Source organism: Lepisosteus oculatus, chromosome 5 (genome assembly GCF_040954835.1).
Source record: "Lepisosteus oculatus isolate fLepOcu1 chromosome 5, fLepOcu1.hap2, whole genome shotgun sequence".
Lineage (NCBI taxonomy): Eukaryota > Metazoa > Chordata > Actinopteri > Semionotiformes > Lepisosteidae > Lepisosteus > Lepisosteus oculatus.
The window spans coordinates 60279543-60304992 of NC_090700.1; the positions used below are offsets into that span (position 1 = coordinate 60279543).

General features: G+C 41.7%; 2 protein-coding genes across 8 annotated transcripts; one reads left to right on the forward strand and one right to left on the reverse strand.

Moving 5' to 3' along the window:
* Positions 1-372: 372 nt before the first annotated feature.
* Positions 373-20118, reverse strand: LOC107076955 (ELKS/Rab6-interacting/CAST family member 1-like). Of its 7 annotated transcripts, XM_069190763.1 has the most exons (22): positions 20001-20118; positions 19342-19549; positions 18897-18980; positions 17821-17949; positions 17546-17641; positions 17201-17310; positions 16042-16127; positions 15593-15693; positions 15005-15139; positions 13041-13107; positions 11732-11838; positions 11060-11203; positions 10009-10222; positions 9682-9794; positions 8784-8868; positions 7342-7464; positions 6856-6961; positions 6404-6479; positions 4380-4522; positions 3772-3871; positions 3061-3254; positions 373-2334 (listed from the first exon to the last, which is right to left on the reverse strand). In XM_069190763.1, the coding sequence occupies exons 1-22, from the start codon at positions 20018-20020 to the stop codon at positions 2178-2180; spliced, it is 2598 nt and encodes an 865-aa protein (XP_069046864.1). In that variant the 5' UTR covers positions 20021-20118; the 3' UTR covers positions 373-2177. The 7 variants fall into 7 exon arrangements, 4 of the variants coding, with proteins under 4 accessions (XP_069046864.1, XP_015199018.2, XP_015199019.2 ...); XM_015343532.2 differs by lacking the exon at positions 20001-20118 and having other exon boundaries at positions 19342-19755; XM_015343533.2 differs by lacking the exons at positions 373-2334; positions 20001-20118 and having other exon boundaries at positions 3167-3254; positions 3772-3926; positions 19342-19759.
* A 1786-nt stretch (positions 20119-21904) lies between these two features.
* ppib (peptidylprolyl isomerase B (cyclophilin B)) lies at positions 21905-25259 on the forward strand. The gene is made up of 5 exons (XM_006628935.3): positions 21905-22106; positions 23436-23549; positions 23672-23765; positions 24193-24377; positions 24876-25259. Exons 1-5 carry the CDS (start codon positions 21972-21974, stop codon positions 24996-24998), a joined length of 651 nt encoding a protein of 216 aa, XP_006628998.2. The 5' UTR covers positions 21905-21971; the 3' UTR covers positions 24999-25259.
* The last annotated feature ends 191 nt before the right edge of the window (positions 25260-25450 follow it).

Sequence of the window (25450 nt, forward strand, 5' to 3'; positions counted from 1 at the left end):
ATGACAGTGCAGACAAGAAACAATCCTCTTCCCTCTGTTTGACACACAAACATAAAGATCCACAACTATCATTGCTTTGAAGGCAATGGTGAGTGTTCGAATATAGTCAGTAAGCCTCTACCTAAACTATTCAGATCAACGGGCAGATTAATTTCAAAACGAAGAAGGATGCTTTCTTCTAGTAGAAGGAAATTGACTGTTTAAAACCCCAAAATGTTTTTCCTTGAAGACAGTCCAACACAATAACAAAGCGGTATAAAATAAATGTGCCTCTTAAAATGAATAAAACCTTTCTGTTCCTTTGTGCACAGCAATACATTTTTTTCACCCACAAGAGACCCGTATGGTTTCAAAAGGAATAAGCGACTATAGTTCCATTGCAGCAAATCAGTTTATTTAACAATATTACACTAGTATATAACTAGAAAGTAGTCGAACACAACAATGTCAGCTTAATCGTGAAACACTAACATTTTGTCCATGACCTTAAAACCCATGCATTGTTAAAACTGTTGGAATTGCCAAAACAAAATCAGGTACAATACAGCCACACCGGTTGAATACACTAATCTGCCTAGGTCTGTGGAGGCCGGGAGGAGACTTTATCCAAATGGACTGGCAGGCCATTTCTGAAGGACATGGCAACATACTGTGGGCCCGGACCACAGCCACATACTCGTTGTCCATCAGCCGGACGTTGGTGGTGGGCATCCTGTTCTTGCTCCAGTGAACCAAGCCCACCCGGTTCTTGTACTGGAGCTTCTTGTCCTGCAGGTCGAAGGCCTGCATGACCTGGTCCATCTCCCCGTGGAGGAAGGTGTTGAACGGCCGCCCGAAGATTCCGCGGTCCTGCATCAGCTGGGTCCAGTCCTGGTTGGTGTTCGGGACCGGGGAGGGGTAAATGAGATGACGTCTTAGGAAGTCCTCGTGCGTGGCCCTTTTGCTCCGAGCCCGGGTTTCGGGCTGTCCGCAATGGCAGTGGTAGACGGAGGCTGGCTCCTTCAGCAATTCAACGAGTCCCGTCGTGTACTCTCCTTGCTTCAGCGAGAGCCCGGCTTCTGCTTCCTTTTCATCCCCTTTCCTCAGCTGAAGGACACAGCCCCCGGAGACAGTCACTCTCACCACACAGTCCCGGCTCGTTCTTAAACTGCCCTCCTCTCCAGGCTGCAAAAAGACTTGCTGGCAGCCTTCAGAAAAAAGTTGGGCGCAAGAGGTTTTGGTTTCTGTGCCACGTTTAGAAATTTCAGTTAAGGCACAGCAAGAAACCTGGATATCCACAGCATCTGCAAGCACCAAAAGTGCAAGGAACACACAGTCTGTTGGCTTCATGTTCTCTGCTTTGTTGTCAAAGTAGCACTGCACTGATATTTACACAGTCAGCAAACACAGCACTAAAGTTCAGCCCAGCACAACATACAGTGTCAGGTCTGGAAATAAATAACTTCTTCAGCATAGTACGTTACATGTAACATGGTCTAAAGGTTTGATTAAAAAAACAGATCAACAGCAGGATTTATGGGTTAAGACTGTACGGAGAGAGTTTGTTTAACCTTTGGACAGTGTTGGGACACATCTCACTCAAAACAAATGTGCTTTTGTTTTAGTTTTATGCCAAAATTGTATTTATCTCTGCAGCATTGCATTTCTTGGAAAAGAACCAGTTACTGCAGAGTTTCAGAGTGTATTGAATGATTAATTCCTATATCTTCAAAGACCCTGTTAGTTTTTAACAATGCAAGACAAGTTTTGTAGGTAGACCTTTAGTGCTTCGGTGGTGAGTTCTATCTTGGCTGAAAAAAGACATTTCCTGTACTTATCATTTTTGCAGCATGTGCAAAATAATAAAAAAAGCAGCCGACAAATTACAAAACATACTTCTTAATCTTTTCAATCTGAATTTTTAACATTTTTGAACATTTTTGACACCAAAGTGTCGCAATCTATACCTGTACCTTTAAAACCTTTAGTTGCTGGTCTATAATGGAAATGTTACTAATTTAAATGCTGTACTGTAAAAAGAGATTGATTTAGAAAACAATGTAGTACAGTTCCAGTTTTGTAAAGCATGAATAACCTGCTCCATCCTTAAAATGAGAACTGAGCTGTCAAAGCTACTTCTTCACACCCAAGAATAACAGGCAGAATGCTGTGCCACAAATCTGAATGCATGTTTATTCCTAGTTAATGTCACATGCCTGCAGCTGAAGTGGTTCTTTAGGCCTGTCATTTCCTTCTCCTGTGGTGGGATGCAGAATCCTGTGAATGGGAACAAAAGTTCTGAGTCGGGTCCTGTCTGCAGTCCGATCCATTGATGAACTCCTCCCAGTCTTCAAGCTGAAATATCAACAATGTTTTTGTCTTCAGATTTCATTCCCGAGCCTTACTGGGTAAAACCATGTAGCAGTACTACTAGAACTACGACTGTAACTGTAGGTTACATAGATGAGCATATCATGTACATAATGCTTCTACAGTATTATACAATATGCATACTGTACTTAATACCAGGTTTATCAGGTAATACTCCAGAATAATATAACTAACATGTATAAATCAATGTTTAAGCCCTTTTTAATTATATTCTTAATTTGACCATTTGACCAGATGTTCCTAGCAAATGTTTCTGCTTCTATTCTTGAAATGTGCTGGAGAAGTAAAAGTGACTATACAATTATATCAAAGCAAAACATAATATTACTGTATGACAATGTGTGGGTAAATGTAATGTGCTATACTAATTCAATCACTTTAATGCACAGCAAACATTAAGGGAAAAAGAGCCATTTAGCAATCTTTTAATTAGTTTTGTTTTGAGTACTTTTCATCACATTTTCAATAGATATCTTTTCCAGCTAAGTTCACCGTAGCAACCTTATTTAGAAATGTATATTGTAATAATTTATCAGAGAAGGGAATTTTAAGGGGCTTAAAATATTCATGGTAGGCTCGGAGATGATTCAAACCATTGACTTATTTCAGTTAGGTGAAATGACTTACAGTATATACTGTATACTGTAGCTGTATTTTAATGAACTCATGCATGTCACAAACCACACTCACCATGGAAGCTGCTGACTCACAAAACATTTATTCATGTCCATTTCCACAAGCCTGGAGACTGGAGATGGGAAGTGCAAAGTTGTGCAAGAAAAATCCGGAACATCTGCTTCTGATATTTGCCACATTGGGGTCACCATGGATATCATGTCCTTAGTTGCCCCTAGGGAAATGACTGCTTTGGTGCCCAAAACAGGCTCCAAATTTGAAAAGAAAAACAAGCAGATCTTAAAACAACTTGCCTGTAACTATAGCAAAAACTCCAATGCAGATGCAAAATTTCCTCTGAGTGCTTTTTACAGCTGAACAGTTTGACAGTTGTCATTAGAGTCATGCATCGTGAGTATGACATTTGTTTGCAATTAAGGCTGAACTGAAAGTCATCTTAGACAAGTACACAATTGGGAGACATTTAGCCTGACTGATGATCCTGTGAAAATGATTTAAATGATATATAATCAAATAAAATGGTTCCAGTGTTTTTCAACCACGTATACTGCAGACCTTTGTCTTTGTTTAATAGTAGTTAAGTTCCTCAACCACATTACAACAGACAAGGCAAAATCTGCATTTTATTAAAAGAAGCAAGATGGATATTTTGGAATTTACATAAGAAAATCCACATACAGTAGTCGTTTCTGAACACCAGTTTATGGTGTTTTGCTTTGGATTTTTAAATGGAGGTTCACCCCACAAAGAAATAGCTCTGGACACCTGTTTGTCAGCGAAGGAGGGCATGTTTGACAGGGGATCTTCTCTGGGACAGAGTTTGTGCCTGCTGAGCCTTCTTCCTCGGTCTTTTAAAGCTCTTTCTCTGAAGATCAGAAAACAAGCAGCAGTGTGAGGCAGCAATGGGATTCTCCTGGTCCCTGTTGGAGTGGAATCTGATTTACCAGCTGTAACACTTTTGTAACATCATCACAGGGTTTTCAAAAACCAACTTAAAAGAGAACCAAGCAGTCAAAGACAAACTTATATTTATTGTATTAAGAAAGTATTTTAAAATATACTTAATTTCAGGTTATTTTGTGGTTTGACTTCCACTCGATTTTGAGCCAAACTTTTATATTTATACTTTTTTTCCAAATAAAGTATCAAGATCAAACTTTGCAAGTTGGATGTTGGGTCTAATGACCCACCCAGGAGCACCTAAGGGACCTGCTTATTAAGGATTTCCTATTTATTGATTTTTAACATTCAAAACAGTGCAACTGAGAGCACATTATGTTGTTTTTCAGGGTGGTCCTGTTTCTGTACACTGACTGCACCTGAGTTCAATCATGCATTACAAAGTCAGACAGCAGCAGGTGCCTTTCAGGTACCTTCGTCCCCCTGTCATTAGGGGTTCGATGAGGCAGACCCCTGCCCACTCCTCGGTGCTGTCCAGGGGGCCAGCGAGAGAGTATCCCAGAGACCCCCTGTGTTCAGGGGGCTGAGCCCTGTTCTGTCTCCAGCCATGCTTCTTCTGCAAGAAGATGGAGAGGGTCTGTTATGTGGGTAGACTCCAGTTGCAACAGTCATTCTCTGTTTTTTTAACTTAACTGTGTAACATTTTTTTTGGTGCATTTAACTTTTGTTTTACCGTTCACAGCTCAGTTTGAAATAGCTGTTATTCGTACACACGCACACGTCCTCTTTTCCATGAGCAGTTGAGACCTACTTCATTTTCTAGAGACAATCTAACAGGTTAAACCAAGGACAGAGAGGATACTTCAGTTTCACCAGTTGTGGAAATGCGTGCAATATATTATTTTAAACATCTGGTTGGCTGATTTTTATAATTATTCAGCAAAAGCTATTATCAGTGATAGGATTTGTGACTTTATCTTGATTATCCAAAAAGAGTTATCAAGTCATTTATTAGCAGACATGGCATAATGGTCAAACTTTGTTTTGGGGAGGGCAGAGAACAAAGAAGTGGAATCAAGTTTTGATCTTAGATATTGGAAGAATCAATCTGCTATTCATCGCCATGCGTGAACAGCACAAAGAAATGCCACAATATCATGTTGAATATCACAAAAATGAGATTTAACAATCATCTTCCAAAATTCCAACTATTGAGCACATACTAGCCATAGCATGTCTTGTCCAGGCTTGCAGATATGTCAAGCCTATTCAGTATATATTCAGACTCCTGCCAAGCAGGGGTCTGGCAGGTATGTGGCTCTGCAGAGCAAGCAGATGTGGTCCAACTGTGGCGTGCGCATGGCTGTGTTCTGTGATGACCTCCCTGATCTCCAGCGTCCTCAGGAAAGCTGTCTCTTGTCTGATGAGAGTGGCAGGCAGGCTCGCTGGAGCCCAGAGTCCTGTCTTTTCTGACTGCACACACTCTGAAAGAAGTGTATTAAAAGCATCTAAAAACTAAAGTGGGAAGCTGTCATTGGTGGAATTCAAAGTTCAAAAAGCTCAAATATCACGTAACACGAACTGTTGCTGTAGCAGAAAAAGACTGCGGTACTTTAATGTGAGAGTCACATTGGCATTTATTTTAATAATGCATTCCCACAGTTTACCCACTCATGGAATTACTGTTATTGTTTATTAACTTGCTGCACACTTGTTTAGTTTAAATTGTGATACAAAAAATGATCATATTTATCAGGTATAATCTGTGGTATCATTTTTACCACTTTGTCTTAGATACAACTATTCACTATACTTCTTTGGTTTTTAAAGTGAGTGCTTTATAAGTCAAGTTTAAGCATTGGACTAACGGGATCTGTTTTTTTACTGTTCTTCGATCACGCAGAGTTTCTTTTGTACCTTACAGAGCCCTGCCTGCAGTCTCCCACTGTGCAGTGCCTGTGATGAAGTCTACCGATTGTGCTGCCAGTCTGTATGTGTGAACATCACCTTCCAATGGGCCGACAGCTCAGTCCTGTGCATCACTCCCTCAAGCATGACGAGAGAGAGGAAGGCTGTCAAGCCCTGAGGTTGTTGTTCACTGGTGTACAAATTCAATCCAACTTCAGAAAGCATAGCCATCAAAGGTAAGTAAGCTCCCTCGTCATTGTGCACTGCATTTCAAACCAGGAAGTTCGAACTGCAGATTAATCTCAAGAGAAATTAATTTTTGTGTTTTCAGTCACTTGATACGTGATTACAGTACATGGGATAAGGCCGACTGAACAGAATTCAAACCATTTTCATACCGGTGTTATCTTTTCAGAGAGGCCTGGATGTGCAGAAACTGTCTTACAGCTAAATGTCTGGCACACCTAACAGAATAACACAGGCACAAAAATAAATGATGAACAAACAGGTAATTATGCTAGAATGCAGTGATCTATCCAGGGAAAGATAGAAACACAGGAAGCTTGGCTTGTGGCCAGTAGTATTCTACCTGCTTCTCACTTTCCAGGGTAACAGGTGTGACACATTTTCTTCTGGAGTCTCCATTCTCAATGGTACAGCAGGACCTGTAAAAAAAATCAGGACCAGAAGGAAATTAGCTCATTAGGAAATTAGAAGTATCTTCTGCGCATAATCTTCCACGGTTTTACTTTTAGCTACCCGTTAAAGACTGAAACTTTACCTAGTTAACTTTGAACTAGTTTATGCAAATTCAATGCAGATATGTAAGATATACTCTCTATTCACTAGCAAAGCAGCTCACTGAATAATTCTTTGACAGATTGATCAGTTATCAGATCTTTATTTTTTTGTTTTAATATTTGTGATTTTACTTTTTATAGGAGGGGAGAAATTACTGAAACTATGAATCCCCTAACTATCCAGTCTGACTGTATTATGATTTTGGACCACCTTTGTCATCAGACACAGAAAAGCACATACATGTCTTTACTGATGGCTCGACCTTTGACCTCCAGTGGAGAGTTTCCTGGGACTTGGCAAGAGGTTTGTGCTGTTGAATGAGTGTGGCTGAGCGATCTGCAAGTCACTATGAAATTAAGATACAGGAAAGTTAGACTGTCTCTCTTTGACAAGGCTATGAGGTTTTATAGGCATGTAGCTGTAGTTGAATATAATTTCAACTACATTCATTTTAGTTGAATGTAATTCATTATTTCAGGTATAACCTTATTTTAATTCAAGCTTGCAACTGTGGTCAAAAGAGCTTGCTAAAATGTTGTGTTGGGTGTTGTTGTCACGGAACAAAATGACACCTCCTAGGGTAAATTCTGCTTTACGAAATTCTGCTGAGCAGATTCATGAAAAATGCCCAGAGTGAACTTCAGCATGCTGCGTTCAATAGTTTGTGCAGTTTGAGAACACTTAAATACACGTCAGTGACTCCCTTAGTTGGGCTGCAGGACTAACCTGTCCTTTCCAGCTGTGTGGGGGAATTCCACACAGCTGCTTTGGCAAGTTCTTCCGTCACAGGCCCAGCAGAACACAAGTCCATAGAAGAGGTCTTGGAGGTCACACCTGGCAACCTCTGGCCTGGGAAGAGAAGATGTGGCAGGCAAATGGGAGGACGTCTTTATGAGGTAAACATGGTCGCTGAAATGGGTCCTTGTCCGGCACCCATTCACTGACATGTATTGAAGCAGAAGGAACTGGACAGTGCCTGTATTACTAAAATTATACAAGGAGGGTTTAATGTCAGTTATTTTGTGTTTAAATTTTTTAGGGAAAGGAAGTCGCGTTTAATGACTGGACGAGCTAAATACTTCCATTGACCTTGTTATATGTTAAAAAACGTTAAAAACCCCTTACTTCTCCCAAACATCAAGGCAAAAAGTATTTTGACCCTTCCCAGCTTAGACAAAAATGGTTATGGGAGCCCTTTTTTACAGATTAAATTTAAAAGCGAGCCATTGTTTACCTCTCAGCCATCTTTCCTGATAGCATATTCCTAGCCTTAAAAAAATAAAATGTATTTCTTAAATTGTTCTCTAAGTGATAAACTGAAAATGCCCTCTTTTATTTTTAGCCCTGTGACAGCTCTCCACCCACTGTCACAGACCAGGCTCCGAGACTGTGAGCTCCTGCAGAGAATTAAATCTGAGAATCACACAGCAGACAGCTTTCTGTGAAACAGAATAGCACAGGCTCATCATCTGCCAGACAGCAGGAACTGTTTTGCATTCAAGGCTGTGGATTTTATCACTTCTGAATCCTGGCATGAATGATCTATTTTTATAATCGGATCGGTAGTAGCTGTCCTTCGCAAGAGGTAAAATAAAAAATAGTAACAATTCTGATATTCTCTGAAGGAGGACAAAACAAAGCAGTCTTGCATTAGTACAAGAATTAGTAAAGAATTAAAGATGTGCTCCTTCATTACATCTGCGTCTGCTGCCTCTGCCAAGCCCTGATGAGCTTGGTATCGGAGAACCCTCAAGGCTTTCTGAACTAACTGACGAACAAACTGCCGGCGATGTGTTTATTTCAACTGCTTTCAGAAATCTTAGGATTTAACTTCACAGTAACTGCGCAAAGAAGGAGTCGAACATCTCATTTTCTGCCTGTTTGAAAATTGAAAGGAAATACTTAAGGTGCTTGTAACAAATTAGATGTTTTACAAAATCAGGAGATTTTTATATGCCATACCACAAGTGTAAATCACAGCTAATAACTCGGTGAATAGCCAACAAGCTGTAAACACCAGCCAGCACTGTTAGAAGTGGAGGAGCTCTGAATGTTGACATTCAGAATATTGTACCTCTTCCAAAGTGACAGACAATAAATATTTTGATCTTTCCCAGCTTTAACACTTTTGCCAAGTTTTTGCTTTTACAGCTTTAGATTAAACATACCCTTGGCCATTTTTTGCCCTTGTTCAGTGTCTGTGTCAGCCCGGTGCCCCATCATGCAAATGTCAGCCTGGACTTCTGCTGCTGACTGAGACAAAGAGTGCAGTTAAGAAAATTAAATGAAACTCAGGCAACAATCATACCATGCAGAGCACTGGCAATTTGAGCCTATTCTCCTCTGTGGCACAGCAGGAGCAAGGCAGGCTCCACTTAATATGAACAAAGGCACGTATTCTTCACATACATCAGAAGACCATACCTTCCTCATGCCTTTTTGTTTGGATTTGTTTTTTCTCTCTTGCGTGGGATTCAAATTAGACTGAACGACACCAATGCTATATTATTGTCTCTGTGTGACAGGAACACATCACATTGGATCTGGAAATGGTGTGAAAGTTGATTGCTTAAGTAAATGATAAAACAAGTTAACACCATATCTGCAAATGTTTGCCATGGCCAATGAACACACAACTCTGAAGTTAAAAACTTTTTAATCCAAGACTCAGGGCCAAAAGATGTTTTGTTAAACTATTTATTTTCAGGCCATCTGCATTACTAAAGAAATTCAAGGTGAAATTAATTAATCCATAAGCTGCCTCGGGTCAGCACCCATAATGCAACCCAAACAGGATGACAGTAAAAATGAATATCATAGTTATTATGTAATACTTCATAATAACAAACAGAACTCTCCTCTTTCAAAATCTCAAGCACCCTTAAATGCAATCACACCATTCTGAACTATTCTCATAACCTATTTAAACAAAATATACACTGATTTATTAACCCTTTGAAGTCATGCCACCCTCTTCATTTGTGATCCATTATTTATCCCAGCACCCCTTCAAAGCCCTGACACCCTGCCCCTGATTCCCTGCCCTGGAGGCCCCTGAGGATGTACCAGGCCGTCGCCCCTTTCTCTCACTGCCTCACTGCCCAGGGCCAGAGGTTCCCACGGCGACAGGCGACAGTCCTCCACAGGCCCTTCAGGTGCAACACCAGCCTCAGGCATTCCTTAGATAACCAAGGAAATAGATATAATAACAGGAGGAGAGATGAAAAACAGAAGGGACAAGAAGACCTTACAGAAGAGTAATAATTTCCAAGGCAGAAGGAAGAATTAGCAGGTTGTGTAATAATAACTGACAATACTGAGCCTCAGACTGGCATCTTATTCCTGGAAATGTCTTAAATGTTGTAAACATTTATAATGAAATAAAAAGGATACCAATCGTTGTTTTCAGCTCATTTTGCCCCTCTTTGTGCTGTTGTGTACGCAGGCCTCTAGGCAGCGCCAGTGCTGCTCGTTCTGCCTGCTCTGCCCCCGCCCGCGCCCTCTCGCTCCCAGCTCTCCGACTCCAGCTGACCGAGACGGAGATCCTTCCGGTGCCGAGACCGACAGAGGACTCAGTTCCATCCTGCTCCAGGGCTGAGGAGCAGATCTGCAGGGGAGAAAACATATTTTTAAAGAAATTTCAAACATGTGGCTATTTAAAACATATTAACATTCAGTCAGTAAACCATCCTGCTTAGCACTGAGGTAACCTGTGTTAAAGGCCTTATATAAATGAGTAGTGACTATAATAAAAGCCATGGCCCTGTGCAATAAGTATCCATCAGGCATGCAACAGTCAGGATCCGTGCCAGAGTCAGTATGATTTGGACAGCAGTCTGCTAAAAACCAGCAGTCATATCACTCTGCAACTCACAACTGCAGCCCACTGAAGCTTAGCAGGTGTGAGCCTGGTCAGTACCTGGATGGGAGACTCCTGGGAAAAACTAAGGTTGCTGCTGGAAGAGGTGTTAGTGGGGCCAGCAGGGGGCGCTCACCCTGCGGTCCATGTGGGTTCTAATGCCCCAGTATAGTGACAGGGACACGATACTGTAAACAGGCGCTTTCCTTCGGATGAGATGTAAAACCGAGGTCCTGACTCTCTGTGGTCATTAAAAATCCCAGGGCGTTTCTCGAAAAGAGTAGGGGTGTAACCCCTGGCCAAATTTCCCATTGGCCTTTACTAGTCATGGCCTCCTAATAATCCCCACTCTGTTCTCCTCCCCACTGATAGCTGATGTATGATGAGTGTTCTGGCGCACTATGGCTGCCGTCGCATCATCCAGGTGGGGCTGCACACTGGTGGTGGTGGAGGGGATCCCCATTACCTGTAAAGCGCTTTGAGTGGAGTGTCCAGAAAAGCGCTATAAAGAGTGTATGCAATTATTATTATTATTATTATTATTATTATTATTATTATTATTATTAAAAACAGAAAACAATGAACCTCTTTCTCAGCGTTGGTGATAAAGCCTGTTCTCCTCTCCTCCTGCCCCTCATCAGGTCCAGAACCGTGCCCAGGCTGCAGGCTCTCTGGGCTGGTGATGTCAGCGCCGTGATCCAGCTCACCTGGAGCAGCCCAGTCGTCCTCCTGCAGCACATTCTCAGTTTCAGCACTGCCTGCTACCACCAGCTCACCACAAGCTCAGGAAAAGAGCTTCCTTACATTTCCAGGTAACAGGAATAAGGAGCAGTTTCCCTGTTATCAACATTCACAAATGCATACATAATATCTTGTGTATTATACTCTTGTATGGTGTTTTTTACAACCCACCATTTTGCAACCTAAATTAAAAGCATAACCTCAGTACTAATTAAGGGTAATGCTCTCAAACTATCAGGGCCCCGGTGCTCTTGAAATATGACCTACAGTATTCCATCACTGAGATATTAAATAGGCTTCAGTTAAAAGTATTGTTACAATAATCCCTTTTTAAATCTCTATGTTTAAGTTCCTCCTAGAAATGAAACAATGGTACTGGCACCCAGATGCCCTTATAACTCAATATCTTTTTTTTTTGTTTTTGTAAATCTAGCTTTGTCACTCATGTTCCCTGCACTTAGAGATTCCTGACTTCAGGCCCTGTGCTGGAGGAAGGGGGCGTGTGGGGGCTGTTACCGGCAGACGCAGCCGGTTCTCTCTGTGCCAGTGTCTGAGCTGGCGAAGCTCCTCTTCATGTGCCTGCTCAGCTGCCTGCACAGCCTGCCCTTCCCTTGCCAGCAGCTCTGGAACACACACAGGGCCACACTCAGCGCCCCATTGCTGATGCTGCTATTGAATGAGCAGCACTTTTTAATCCTCACACCTCACATGGACTGTTCTCACAGACCAACCATAAAAGCAAGTGGATGGTGTCAAAAAGCAAAATGTAAAAATAATAGAAAAATTTGAGTGGAAGAATTAATGAGACCTGACATTGAGAGATCCTTCTATCATGGCAGCTGAAAAAGACAGAAACCCCAGTTTACAAATTGTGCATGTGGCACTCTTCACTATTGGCTCATCAGAAATCAACATACCTGTAGAAGACCAGAGTCAGATGGCAAAGGTTGCGAGGTGGGGAGTAGACAAATAAGAAGTCAGATGAGTACTAAGGTGCCAAGCAATTTAGAGCCTTGTAGGTGAGCATTAGGATTTTGAAGTCAACTCAAAAACTAACAGGAAACCAGTTCAAGGACTCCAAGACCCATGTACTGTAATGTGCTCACTTGCACACAACCTGGTCAGGATTCTAGCTGCTGAATTCTTAACATATTGGCGTTTGTTCAGTGTAGATTTAGATACCCCAGCGAGTAGGGCATTGCAGTAATTAATTTTAGAAAAGACAAATGTGTTGACCATCTTTTCTGCAAAATGAAATAATGATGCTTTTACAATAGAACATGTAATGGTGAATTCCATGCTGAAAGGAAAAGAAAAGAGACAACGTCTCTGAAGAAGGCTCCACAGTCAAAACAATGTCCCTTTCTTTTCCATTCAGCATGGACTTAACCTTTACCTGTTCCTTTGTAGCCTATGTATGTTTTCGCAGCTACCTACTCAGTGTTTTTACAATATTCTGCACAAGGGTGTGAAAAGTCAAACCAGGGTCAAATACCACCTCTAAATTCTTCAATACAGATTGAAATTCAAGCCCAGTGCCATCCACAGATAGGATTACGGCATTGGCTTCACTGTAACAGGTAACAGGAGGTGCAGAGTAGCAGGAGCTAAGTCTTTTTGCAGTTTAAGTGAAGGAAATTTTGAGTCATCCTGTTTTTTAGATGCAATCAGAGACTGCAGAAACAGCTGCCTTAGCGTCCAGGTTCATACGGGCATAGCCGTTAAAGGACTAATGTGCTGTCAGGCTCAATTCCGAAGCTGATTTCCAGTCAGTATAATACGTCACCATGGAAATTTGACCTGACCCTCACTTCTCTCACGGTACCTCTCTGCAGTTCCTGCGGGCTGCTCTGCTGCAGATTCACCCTCTCATTCAGTTCCTCCGTAGTAGTCTAAAACACAGACACAGAAGACCTTCATACACAAACAGTTGAATCAGGCAAATCATGAGAGACTGCAACCATTTTTAATCTGCCAAAGAGCAGCACCATTGAAAGGACACATCTCAGTACGCATGAAAGCTAGAACATGGTACCTACAAACGTGACGTAAATAGACTGAGAACTGTTGCCTACCAGTGGTTGGTAATCCTTTCTCAGCGCTCCTACAGTCACCTCACTACATGTTCGAATTAACAGGGTTTAGAGCACAGCTGCTATCCACAAAAAATCACAGGAGATAAATGAACTCATGTTTCTTTGACTGTCTCTGTGTTTTAACTGTTTACACCTTCCTCACAACCTCGCACATAACCCGCGGAGAGCAAGCATTCACAGAGAAGATACCACCTGAAGAAAAACTGAACAGAACTAAACAGAGCTGTGTGGATTACAAGGATTTATTTAGGTGTACATCCGTGGCATCTGGGACACTTTACAGACTAAAAACAAAAAGACGCAATAAGACAAAAATAAAATCAGGAATCCTACTCCGTTGGGCCCCTGAGCAAGGCCCTTAACCCCAACTGCTCCAGGTGCGCTGTACAAAGGCTGACCCTGTGCTCTGACCCCAAGCTTCTCCCACTGTCTGTGTGTCTCATGGAGAGCTAGCTGGGGTATGTGAAAAGACAAATTTCTAATAGATAGATAGATACTTTATTGATCCCGTGAGGGAAATTGCAGCTAAATGCAAGAAATCGTAAAGGGTTAAAGTGATGTTATTAAATAAAGATAGTGATAGAACAGCTTGAAAAAGGAGAAAAGGCAGGCTGAATTGAAAGCCTGACTAAACGGATTCTGTATGTCTTGAATCTTGAAGTTTAAATTCCTGTGAGTGGTGGGAAGACAGTTCCAGAGTTGTGGAGTTGTGGAGCAGCTGCAGGTGCACACACTGAGATGCTTGTATCTAGAAGAAGAGACATCTAAAAGGAATGCTTCAGCAGATCCTAAAGCTCTGCTTGGTACACAGGGAGTAATGAGAGATGCTGCGTTTGGCAGGGACTTGCTGTGCAGGACTTTCAAGGTTAAAAGTAAAATTGTGAACTGAATGACTTGGGGAAAAAGGGAGCCAGTGAGAGTCACTAGTGGGGTCATGGTAATACAGAGACCGACCTCCACTTCAATAATAAATCAAAGTTAAAAGCATTCATTTGCAGTGGAATACACATCTGCACAAAAAGAAAAGGTGTTTTTGTTGCTGTTCATTATTATTTAAATGAAAGTCTGAATTGAAATTCTGACATTGTTCAACCTTTTTCACAGCTCTTTGTCTTGGCACCATGTTCCATATCTTTGACCTGAAACTTGCTGTTCTCTTTCAGGTCCTGAAGAGGGCAGAGTAGTAGAGAGTAGAGGAGTTTATGGTCATAAAGAAAACCTCCACATATGCATTAAAGCAGAACATACTGCCCTTACACACACCACAAATCCGAAGCCTGGCCGCAGAAACAGCGTAGCTCATCTAATTTCCTCCTAAGAGATTTACTTCTAAACAATGGCTTTGTGACGGATAGATCTTCAAAGGAAGGCAGGCTTTGCGACTTCAGTAATGTTTCGCTAGATGCCACTATTCCTTTCCCACAATGTTGTTTTAAGGGCAGATTTATTCCATCTCATCTTCAATTCGGGCAGTTTTTGGCTTTTCACACATTGACACCTAGGGACAGAGTTCTCTTGATTTAACTTCAAGGCAGCAAACATCACTCCATTACCTTTAGACCCGGCTGACTTTCAGAAACTTTATCTTTTAATTTGAATGACTAGTTTCCACAGGTTTGCTGTGCGTTACTGAACACGCGCCCTTGTTGTTTCTGTGTGCCACATGACTAATGGATCTGTCTGCTGATGGTACCTTGGCGGCTGGTGTCTGGCTTCTCTCCCTCAACGCGCCCTCTAGCTCTGCGATGCGATCGGCGTGTCTCCTCACGTCCGCCTGCAGACGCGTGTTCTCCTCTCCCAGCTGCTGTCGCAGGCTGGCCAGACTGCTCTGCACAGGGGAAAGCCAACGTATTTGCCCGTACAGCTCAATTAGACTTTATGTTAAAAGCTGACGTGGAGACTGTGGTTTTGTTCAGCGGATGGCATACAAGGCTGTCATTATTTCAGACTGAACTGAATGTGACCATTAAACTCTTACCTTCACCTTCAAACAATTGATTGCATGGTCTATGTAAATCTACAACTACTATATTTGTACATTATACATTACATTATTCATCTGCCTTTTGTGTATTACAAAAGTCAAAATGCGGAGTTTTGTTACATATTGCATGTTGTATCTGGAACCATTGGATTTCTGAAACTGAAACCTTAAAGCATATTACTTCTCATTGGCGAATTTGTGAATCTGTAATCAGTTTTCTATACAACGTTTCAGTGCCTCTTGAAGAGGTGTACAAAAGAAAAGCACAAGACAGGCTCACTCACACTACCACTGTACCTTGGTGGTGTCCAGCTGGGACTTATAAGACTGACACTCCTGTGACTTTTCCTCATTCTGCCTCTGCAGCTCCTTCACTCTCTGCTCCTTCTTCTTCAGCTCTGAAAGTGAAGAGAATTGTGTAAGTAAGCAAGTCTAACTCCACTGGCCAAGTACAAGGATCAATAACCTGCTGTATGTACTGAACTGATAAGTTGTTTGTGGCAGCTTTAAATGAAAAAGAAGGCCTTTTGTTTGCATTTGAGTGGGTGAAAGTAAAACGTGTTAGCAAAAACATTGACTATTATGCAGTTTTGGTCTCCACTGTCCAAAAAGGGCTACCGCTGTCAAACCTGGTTTAAAGGGATGTCTTACACGGACAGTTAAAAAGAAATGAACACTTAACTTTTGGGCCCTAATACAGTTATTCAGTCGGATGAATGGATGAAGACTGACTGGTCAATGCCCACCTGTCTGAGCCTTTACGAGCCTGTCCGTGAGCTTGAGGATGTCCACTCTGGCCTTGTCCACTGCTGTCTCCAGCTCCCTGTAAGGCCTGTATAACAAGTAGTTGCTTTTCCATTAGTGGACATTTGTTCTGTGGGCCTTCCCAGTTTCATTAGAGAAAGATTTCCAGCAAGTGCTGGGACAGAGAGCTTATTCAATTGACCTATGATGATATCAGGCACTCCTTGAGACTTCATGAAAATACAATGTTGTGTATGCACTTGTACAAAACAACACCTGTTAACTCATTGATGCTTCTTGGAGATGAACCAAATAATAACCACAATATGTATAGGATTAGCAATGATTTGTGTTCCAAATTAGAAAAAAAGAAATGAAAAGACATTAAAAACAACTGTAGCTGGTCTGGACTCATAACGTGTGGAGTAGGATTTGTTGTCCAATTAGCAACACATGAAAGAGTCAGCTGTGTGAGCTTTTTAGGCTAATCAATGATAACGGCTACTACAGACATGATATACTGTGACTTATCACTTAATGTTTGATAAATAAAAGAAAACTGAAAAAACTACATCTGGCTACAACTGCAAAATATCCAACTGGGTGCAACTAAAGGAAGATATCAGAACAGCCCCATTAAACACATTTATCATGTGTAAGAGAGGGAAAGTAAAACCTTCGACCTTCTGAAAATATGATTGGTGGGATTTCCTTTTTTAGGAGTTTATATCTGTAGAAATAAGAAGTAGTAGAGATAAATTTTAACTTTTCTATTTTTTGTTTTATATTTTGTTCTGTGCACTGATTCCCTTCTTATTCGACCAGCTGTTGCTGCAGGATAGGATTTACTTTATACCTTAAGACCATGTTCTGAAATGCACTGATGAAGCTTGGCATTCTCCACTATGCACAACAAGAAAGCTTCTCCCCTCTGTTGTGTCCTTCATCCTTTACAGAACAATGTTAGAAGGAATTTTGTCTAGAATATCAACTCAATGGCTAATGGAAATCAATTAAAATTGAATAAATAAAAACACATTGAGGAGGATATAGTTAAAATAATATCTGAAATAACTAAACTATAGGACAAATGACAAACTATCATTCAAGTATTTCTTCTAAATAGAGTCATATTCCTTGATATTATCAAAAGGTCCCAACCTCTTGTGCATGCTGGATGAGATCTTGCCATTCACAATACTGATGATCTCTTTGTTGATCTGGGCCAGTCTTAGAGTTGCATTTTCTGCACAGGTCAGGGCTTCTGTCACCTGCCAGAACAAGCATGCTTTTAAGAGGGACATTTATCCATATATTATGTTTCAGTGCGATGCCACATTTGCCAAATGATAGACAGAAGGTTAGACTTTGTGATTGGATGAACAGGTTATCTCTAATTGTACATGTCCAATCTTAAGGCTGAGGAACTCCAGTCCAGAAATAGTGGTAACAAATTCATGGTACTGTGATATAAATCGTAAGGGACATGTTGATGTTGTTGCCTACCTTGAAGGCAACATCATCCAAATCCAGCTGTGGTTCTGGCTCAGTAGAGGGAGACAAGCTCTCTTCTTCTCCAGCTTTAGCATTCTGTATGAAAAACTATGTCAAAACCACCTGGTTAAAGTCAAAAAGGACCTTCACAGAGGTTAAACATGGCTTTGATTTAGATTAGCGATCCTAGCTATCTTGGGGTCTTACCTAGGACAAGACAGTTCTAGTGGAATTGTGCTTGAAATGCAAACGCCCCAGCTAGCCCAGCTGATCACACCCATGCTCACCTCATTGAGCTGGGAGAGGATAAAAGTCCTCTGTAAACACGCCTCTTGGTAGCCTACAATAAAGACTGTCAGCTGCTGCTGGTATTTCTTCTTCATCACTGGATTCCCCACAAGGGCTTCCAATTGGGCCTGAGGAGAGTGGAAGGTCTCATTCTTGGTTAAAGCTACAGCACATCTTTTTCTACACAGTTCTTGACAGTGAAACCATACTTATTGCACTATGCACTTTGTGTAACTGTCCTAACAAGGCTCAAGGGAGAAATTCTGCAGAATTCCATGCAATTCAGTTCATCCACCATACTGGGAGGGACTAAAAAGCTTTTAGAAGGTCTGGAATTGTAAAACTATTCCAGGACCATTTCAAACCCTTTGGCTCTGATTAACATCATAGAACAACTTTCTATGATGACATTTGACACTCCAACCTGGGAAGCACAATGTCCGATGATCAATAGTTATCACAATGTTCTGTCTATAAGGTGCTGCACAATTCTTCATCACTGCACAGATGATCAGGGGTGGTGTGGTGGCTCTGTGGCTAAGGATCTACAACTGTGGCTGGAAGGCTGCTGGTGCATATCCTGTGGCCGGCAGAGGAATCCTACTCTGTTGGGCCTTAACCCCAACTGGTCCAGGGGCGCCGTATAAATGGCTGACCCTGTGCTCTGACCCCAAGCTTCTCTCCCTGTCTGTGTGTTTAACGGAGAGCAAGCTGGGGTATGCAAAAAGAAAAAATCCTAATACAAGAAATTGTATGTGGCCAATAAAGTGATCTGATCTCCTAATTAGAATAGAGAGGCGTTCCTCACAGACCTAGCAAAAACAGTAGTTTTGTGCACCACGTGAAAGATGAAATTATTCCATAGAAGGTGCAAAAACTGAACAACTGACATTTTTTCATTAAGACCTCACACTCTCCAATTGTTAAACAGTCACTGATTTTGTGGTTGGAAAACATGCAAATGATGGAGCATTTCAAGACAAAAAATGCACGGTCTTGGCAAAAAAAGAAGAAATATCTGGAGCTCAATGGCAGTCAACATGGCTCTCACTGAATTACTCCTGTCTGTACTTGCCATGTCCTCCACAAACTCCATGCTGCCCTGCTGGAGTGTCTCCAGAGCCTGGTGATTGTTGTGAAGTTCAAAGTTCTGCACAGTCTGAAAGACAGCACCAATTAGAATAACCCATCTTTAATTTTAGCATAGGATTCACTCACATATGCCTAAAATACACTGACCAGACTCCTTTCTTGTTGATGAATCACATATGATTTGAAACGGACAATTTCCAAGTAAAACGAACACTTAAGCAATAAAACCAACAATTTTCAATGTAGGAACTCAAGGCTAGTCTACCTTCATTCCAATAATTAAAAAATAATAGAGTCCTCTGTTTTACCAGTTATGATTCAAGGTGGTAAAGCACTGTCGACGGTGTGCTTTGCACGTGTGTTCGCCAAGGAGCTATTTGGCTATGAAATGTCTGTGAAAAATATCGTCCAAAGTAGTTCCGGCTTACGTGATCGACCCTCTTCTTAATTTTTGCCAGTTCCTCTCTGGTCTCCTGCGATCGGCGAGCCAGACAACACTGCGTGTGGCCCGCCGGTGTCCGCCCATCCTCGGCGGTGAACGTCTCCTTGACAACCGTACCAGGCTGTTGCAGGCCGGCTGACCGGTCCGTACCCCGGGCGCTCATGGCGAAGACAAATTCCCTTGTCGACCTTGAGCTTGAACAGATCAATCTGCTGAAAAACCCCTTTACACGCAACGCAGACCTTCGTGAAGGTGAGAAAAACCGTACCATTCCTGACACAGTACACAATGTTACTCCTAGGTTAAAAAACGTTATTCTAAGTGTTTTCAGTGAACTTCTCAGTGGCTTGCAACAGTACCGTTCACTAGAAGTATATATCTTACAATAAATAACATATCTAAACAAAGCCTGTTTAAGTATTAAGTGTAAAAAAAGTTCATTTTAAATAAATAAGGTTTTCACTGAAGTGCAATGTAAATACTACTGTAGTGTAGTATAATTTACATTGTAAAGTGTAGTAATGAAAAAATATAATAGTCCTAGAACTTAATAATTCTTCTTTAAACATCTAATAACGTTTATCCAGGACGAGACTTAGACAAGTTATCTTCAGTGAATATTAACGACAATTCAAAACGTTTTACCTGTTACGATTCAGTTCCATTTAAAAGCCTAACATCGCGCACCAGGACCCTGTTACAGTCCGTGTGCTCCACTAAGGCTGTTTAACAGATACGAGTAATTTTATACATCAACTAACAGCCACCCACAGCCCTTATGGTTACTATAAACAGTTGGGTTACTGTATCTAACACATACAAAGTAGCATAAAAGAATTCGACCGAAGCTTGCTTTTACACCAATCAGGTTGTTGACAGTGGATGAAACCAGCAATGTCCCCGCCCGTATGATTGTCAGATATTTATTACACACAACATCCAAGTGGCACATATTTAATGTACAAACACCTTTACATACTAAGAGGCTGAAAAAATACGTAAGATCATTTTAGAACACTAGCAACTACCATCGTATGTACAATACTCTTTTTTTATTGATTGATAATATTTAACTGGGAACTTGAAGGGGTTTGAAAATGAGAACGGGAGACTTTTTACGGTTGCAGCATTAGCGTTTTGGAAGCCGATACCCTGCATTCCTTCAAGAAAAGTCTGCGTGGGATCTATGGACCCGTGAGCTACTGCCAAACGGGTTAGTTGGGTTACAAACCTATTCATTCAGCCCTTCTTATGACATTATCAATTCAGCCCAGGCTTTATAGTCCCAGCTGGGGAGAAGTTCTTTCACAGCAGACTCCCAACATAACCAACACAATGACAGACCAACTTTTACCAACAATGAAGTTAGTGCAACAGTGTTACAGCAGGATAAGAGAAGATAGTTAACTTAATAGGTCTCAAGTTCATGCACTTTCCTTTAGAGAGCCAAAACAACTCCCTAACATACTGTAGCATGTTACGACGAAATAAACCCAGGGATAAATCAACTGGAGAATTAAGTTATTAATGGGACCACGGCTGGGAATCTATCCGGAGGTTTATCTCTGCAAGGAGAGTTTTGCCCAACGGAACGAAAACTTCAGGACCCCTTACGCTGAGCTGAGCTGAGTTGAGTTAGCCAACACGCACTCAGTCAGGACCTTAAAGGGTTCAACCTGTCTTCAGGAACGTAAATTTCCCAGATTTGCCCATCTCTGTCCAATGCAAATTAAACAACGCTTTTCGCGGCCACATCAGCTTTACTAATATACTCTGCTCTCCACTACTCTACTACTACTTTAAAGCGCAGTACCAAACCAACCCCCGCACGCCTCTTCATTGATTAGAGTGACGAGGCAAACAGCCGGCCAATAGTGAGGCGATATTTACCAGACTGACACATTCCTAAATTCTATTGGACAGCAAGCCAGCCAATGGCGAGGAGATGTATGACAGACTGACACATTCCTAAATCCTATTGGACGAGCAGCCGGCCAATGAAGCAGGACCGACGTGGCACAAGTCAAATCACACACTCAGAGGAGTTCAGCTTTTAGGATGAGTCCGGGATAAATGGCGATGTGTGAATTGAAATACCACCCTCGAATAGACAAGACCGATATGATTGTGCATCCAGCATTTTAATAAGGCATCACTAAAAGCAACCCCAACATTTAAAAACCTTAATATTATACAAATTTGTCATCAGAATATTATTTTCCTGCTTTGTACCTACTGTTTATTCAGGATTGTGCCTGCAAATTGATTAACGTCATCTTTGATGTCTCCCTTTTATGTAAAGCGACTGCTCATGTGTGTAACAGATTTTCAACAGCATAAACATGTCGGTAACTACAGTTAAGGCAGAATATTCAACTGAACTGAATAGACTTGGGCCTTTTTATGCCAGACTGCTTTGCTCAACGCCGCACCGACTGAAATGTGTTTTGAGTTCGTCGGGGGGCTTTGGCATGGAGTATGGGCCGGGCTAAGCGCTGCCTGGGGGTGTGAACCGGGCCCGTGGCGATTCGCAGTCTCCTCCCCGGATACACCTCTTTTTTTTTCTGGGCCCGTTGCAGCATTTATCCCCGCCACGGCTCCACTTTGTTCCGTTTGATGGTTCGCATCTTGGAGAGGAGGATGAAGCTGCTGTTTGCTGCCGCGATCATTGCCGGCTCGGTGATATTTCTGCTGTTCCCCGGCGGGTCCGTTGCGGACGAGAAGAAGAAAGGCCCGAAAGTCACAGCCAAGGTACGGAATACTGGTCTTATTGGAGCAGACGGAGGGAGTTATTAATAAATCACATAGCATTTACTACGCGGGTTAAATACTACTTTACGTTTTCCTGTTCATTCTAAAGGAGTAATATGGAATTAAAGCAAAGTCTTGCGCATTGCCTTCATATTGTATTATTGCTTAGGCTCCACGTCCTTCATTTTGCTTCAGAAATTCCTTCGCTTCGCTAACCACTCCCCTTTGGCTCGTACATTTTTTTTACTGGGTGATAGAAAAATGCCTAAATCAGAGAAACGAACAAAAACGTGCGCTACACGACCTAATATATCAGGACGAGAAAAATTGAATCGGTGATCGCCTTGCAGGTCCAGTTTAACTGAGCTTCGTCGCGTATTCTTCGATTACACCTCCATCCTGCGCGGATTGAAAAAGGCCTTGAGCTTTTAGGTTTTACGTTAATGCACCGAATTACTGCTTGTACATTTTTTATTTCTATTAAAAACTCTTTTTTTTAGTGTTACACATAAAATTGAGGACGAGGCCCATCGGTTACTTATTGTGTCCCCGTATGACACTGACAAGCAGAACAAAGAAACGGATAACGTTTTGGCCAGTTGAAAAAAGGGGATTGTATGTTGTAGCTCGGTGCCAACTGTCGCGAAGTGTTCTGCTACAGCGTCTGCTTGGAACACGTCTTCGTTTCCTAGGCATTTTAACTTATAAGAAGTGCTAGTTTTCAGTGGGAAATACTGGAAATAAAGAACATTATCGTTAAAAAAATGGAAGATCTGAAAGTTACAATGTACAAACATGCAGAGGTTTATACTGTAGATACAAATGACCAATACTGGAAATAATTATTGTGGCATTGTCTTTAATAATATTGGGGTCTTAAACGACTCTCTGTGGAGTATAGTTCAAGAGCTAAGTTAATTTTAGGTTTAATTGTTGAGCATTGAAATGTAGAAATGAGAAATAATCAATCAGAAATTATTGAAAATACCTCAACATTGTTCTTACTTCTAACCAAACCCTTCACTATTCAAATGAAGGCTCCACGGCTGAAATGTTGTTTTCGTTTCTTTTCAGCAGAGAATAAATCTGTTACTTGTTCCTATGCAGCCTACGCATGCTATATAATATATTGCTGTAAATAATTTGGGCTGTGCCAAAATAGACATAATACACAACTATATACACCTATAATATACAGAATACTTCCTTTCAGAGAAAAACACTTTTGGTTGCCTAATTTTTCCCATATTTTGTATGCCAAAGTTCCTCTTGAAGGGCTTGCAGGTAAATTTCCTTTGAGTGATTAATGACTGGCTTCTGCTTTTCCAGGTCTATTTTGACATCCGGATCGGAGATGAGGATGTTGGGCGGGTAGTAATTGGACTGTTTGGGAAAACTGTCCCAAAGACGGTTGAGAACTTCATCGCCTTGGCAACCGGAGAGGTGAGCATCCCCAGAGGAAGTCTGTCTGGCTTACTAAATCACAGGTCGTTTTCTAGACTTTTTACTTTCTAAAGAAAGCCATTCAGGAGAAACTGAAACTTTTTTTAAATTTCCTTCTATAGAAAGGTTTTGGGTACAAGAACAGCAAGTTTCACCGTGTGATCAAGGACTTCATGATCCAGGGTGGAGATTTCACCAGAGGCGATGGCACAGGGGGTGAGATGCCTGAATCTCTGAACCACATAAAACCTATCTGTAGGGAGAGACCATATTGCTCCATAAGCCCCAGGACATTGAGCCAGGAGACCATTTTAAGAAGGAAAACAAGATGAATAATGATGCCGCCTGTGTTTCATTACATGTCTTAATGGCAGTGGATGACAAGGTACTCGAATCAAATGGAAAAAACAGCTGCTTAGTTTTTCTGATGTTATTGGAAGAGAAACTGAAAGCACTTCTACGTCTAACACTTTAATGTTCATGATTGAGACGAGCACATGAGCTATTTTATACAATCGCATAAGTCAGCCACAACTTCTGTCCACTTGCAAGTTCCTCGCTTCTTTCTAGTTATGTAGCCTTTGCCGTGGATGATGTGCCTGTGTGATTCTCTTTGAAACTCCTGTCAAACCTGTTCTGTCAGGCAAGAGCATCTATGGGGATCGTTTTCCTGATGAGAACTTCAAGCTGAAGCACTACGGACCAGGCTGGCTGAGCATGGCCAATGCTGGAAAAGACACCAACGGCTCCCAGTTCTTCATCACCACAGTCCAGACCCCCTGGCTGGATGGGAAGCACGTGGTCTTTGGGAAAATCCTGGAAGGCATGGTAAGATTCAGCAGCCCTGCAGGAGGAGCTGCTTCCAGTGCCCAAGTCTGGTTTCTGAAACACTATGTCAGAACAATAAGTATAAAGACTGGGGATACTTTTCTTATAGGGAGTGGAAGGGAATTTCAATTTGAGATGGAGTTTTCAAGTCAGACTTGTGCATAACATCTAGATACACGAGGGCAGCATGAAATTGTCTGTTCATGTGAGGGTTTCTTCTGAGGTCACAAAGGTTGAAAACGAGGGCACAAGAATTAGTGCTTTGGTGTTCCTTTTCAATAACTTTCCTACTAGGGGAAAAGTAGAACATCTTTTCACCTTTGTAAATTTTCAAAGATGTTTGAGAGATATGGTTGGATTGTCAAATGTCAAAAGTAGTAGTCTTCACGCCTCCTAAATATTTCATACATTTACAGTAGATGTAATAGTCTGAAATGACCGGTCAGTACAACAGTCTCTAATGCAGTCTCCCTCCCCCATTTCCCCCCCCTTTGGCAGGACGTTGTGAGGAAAATCGAGTCCACTAAGACAGACGGCCGGGACAAGCCGCTTAAAGATGTGATCATTCACGACTGTGGCAAAATAGATGTGGAAAAACCATTTGCTGTTGCAAAGGAGTAACCAAAAATAGGGGTTGGGGTTTTTTAAAAGGAATTCCTGTGTGAGCTGTCACCGCCAGCCCTATCCTGTGTGCAAGCTCCGCTGCCCAGCACAGCTGAGAAGGACGTCATCTTTCGCTGTACTACTGCACTGCAGCACTGCCTGACCAACGACATCCTGGATCGCTTCCCGAGGCATTCCTTCTGGGGCTTTCCCCAGCGGTCACTACTTTTTTTGTAAAAAACAAACCGTAAAATAAAGGATCAAAATTTTGTTAAATTACTTCTGAGTTTTTTTTTTTGTAATTGGTTGCAAGGTTTTCTCTGCTTTTGCCTCTCATTCACATACACAAGATCACCCAGTATAAACTTTCACCTCCAAACAGGGTGCCTGGTATGATAAACAGGCCCTCATCCACTCTTTTATTGTGAATAGCTAATCAAATTTGACTTGTGCAAAAATAAATGAAAATA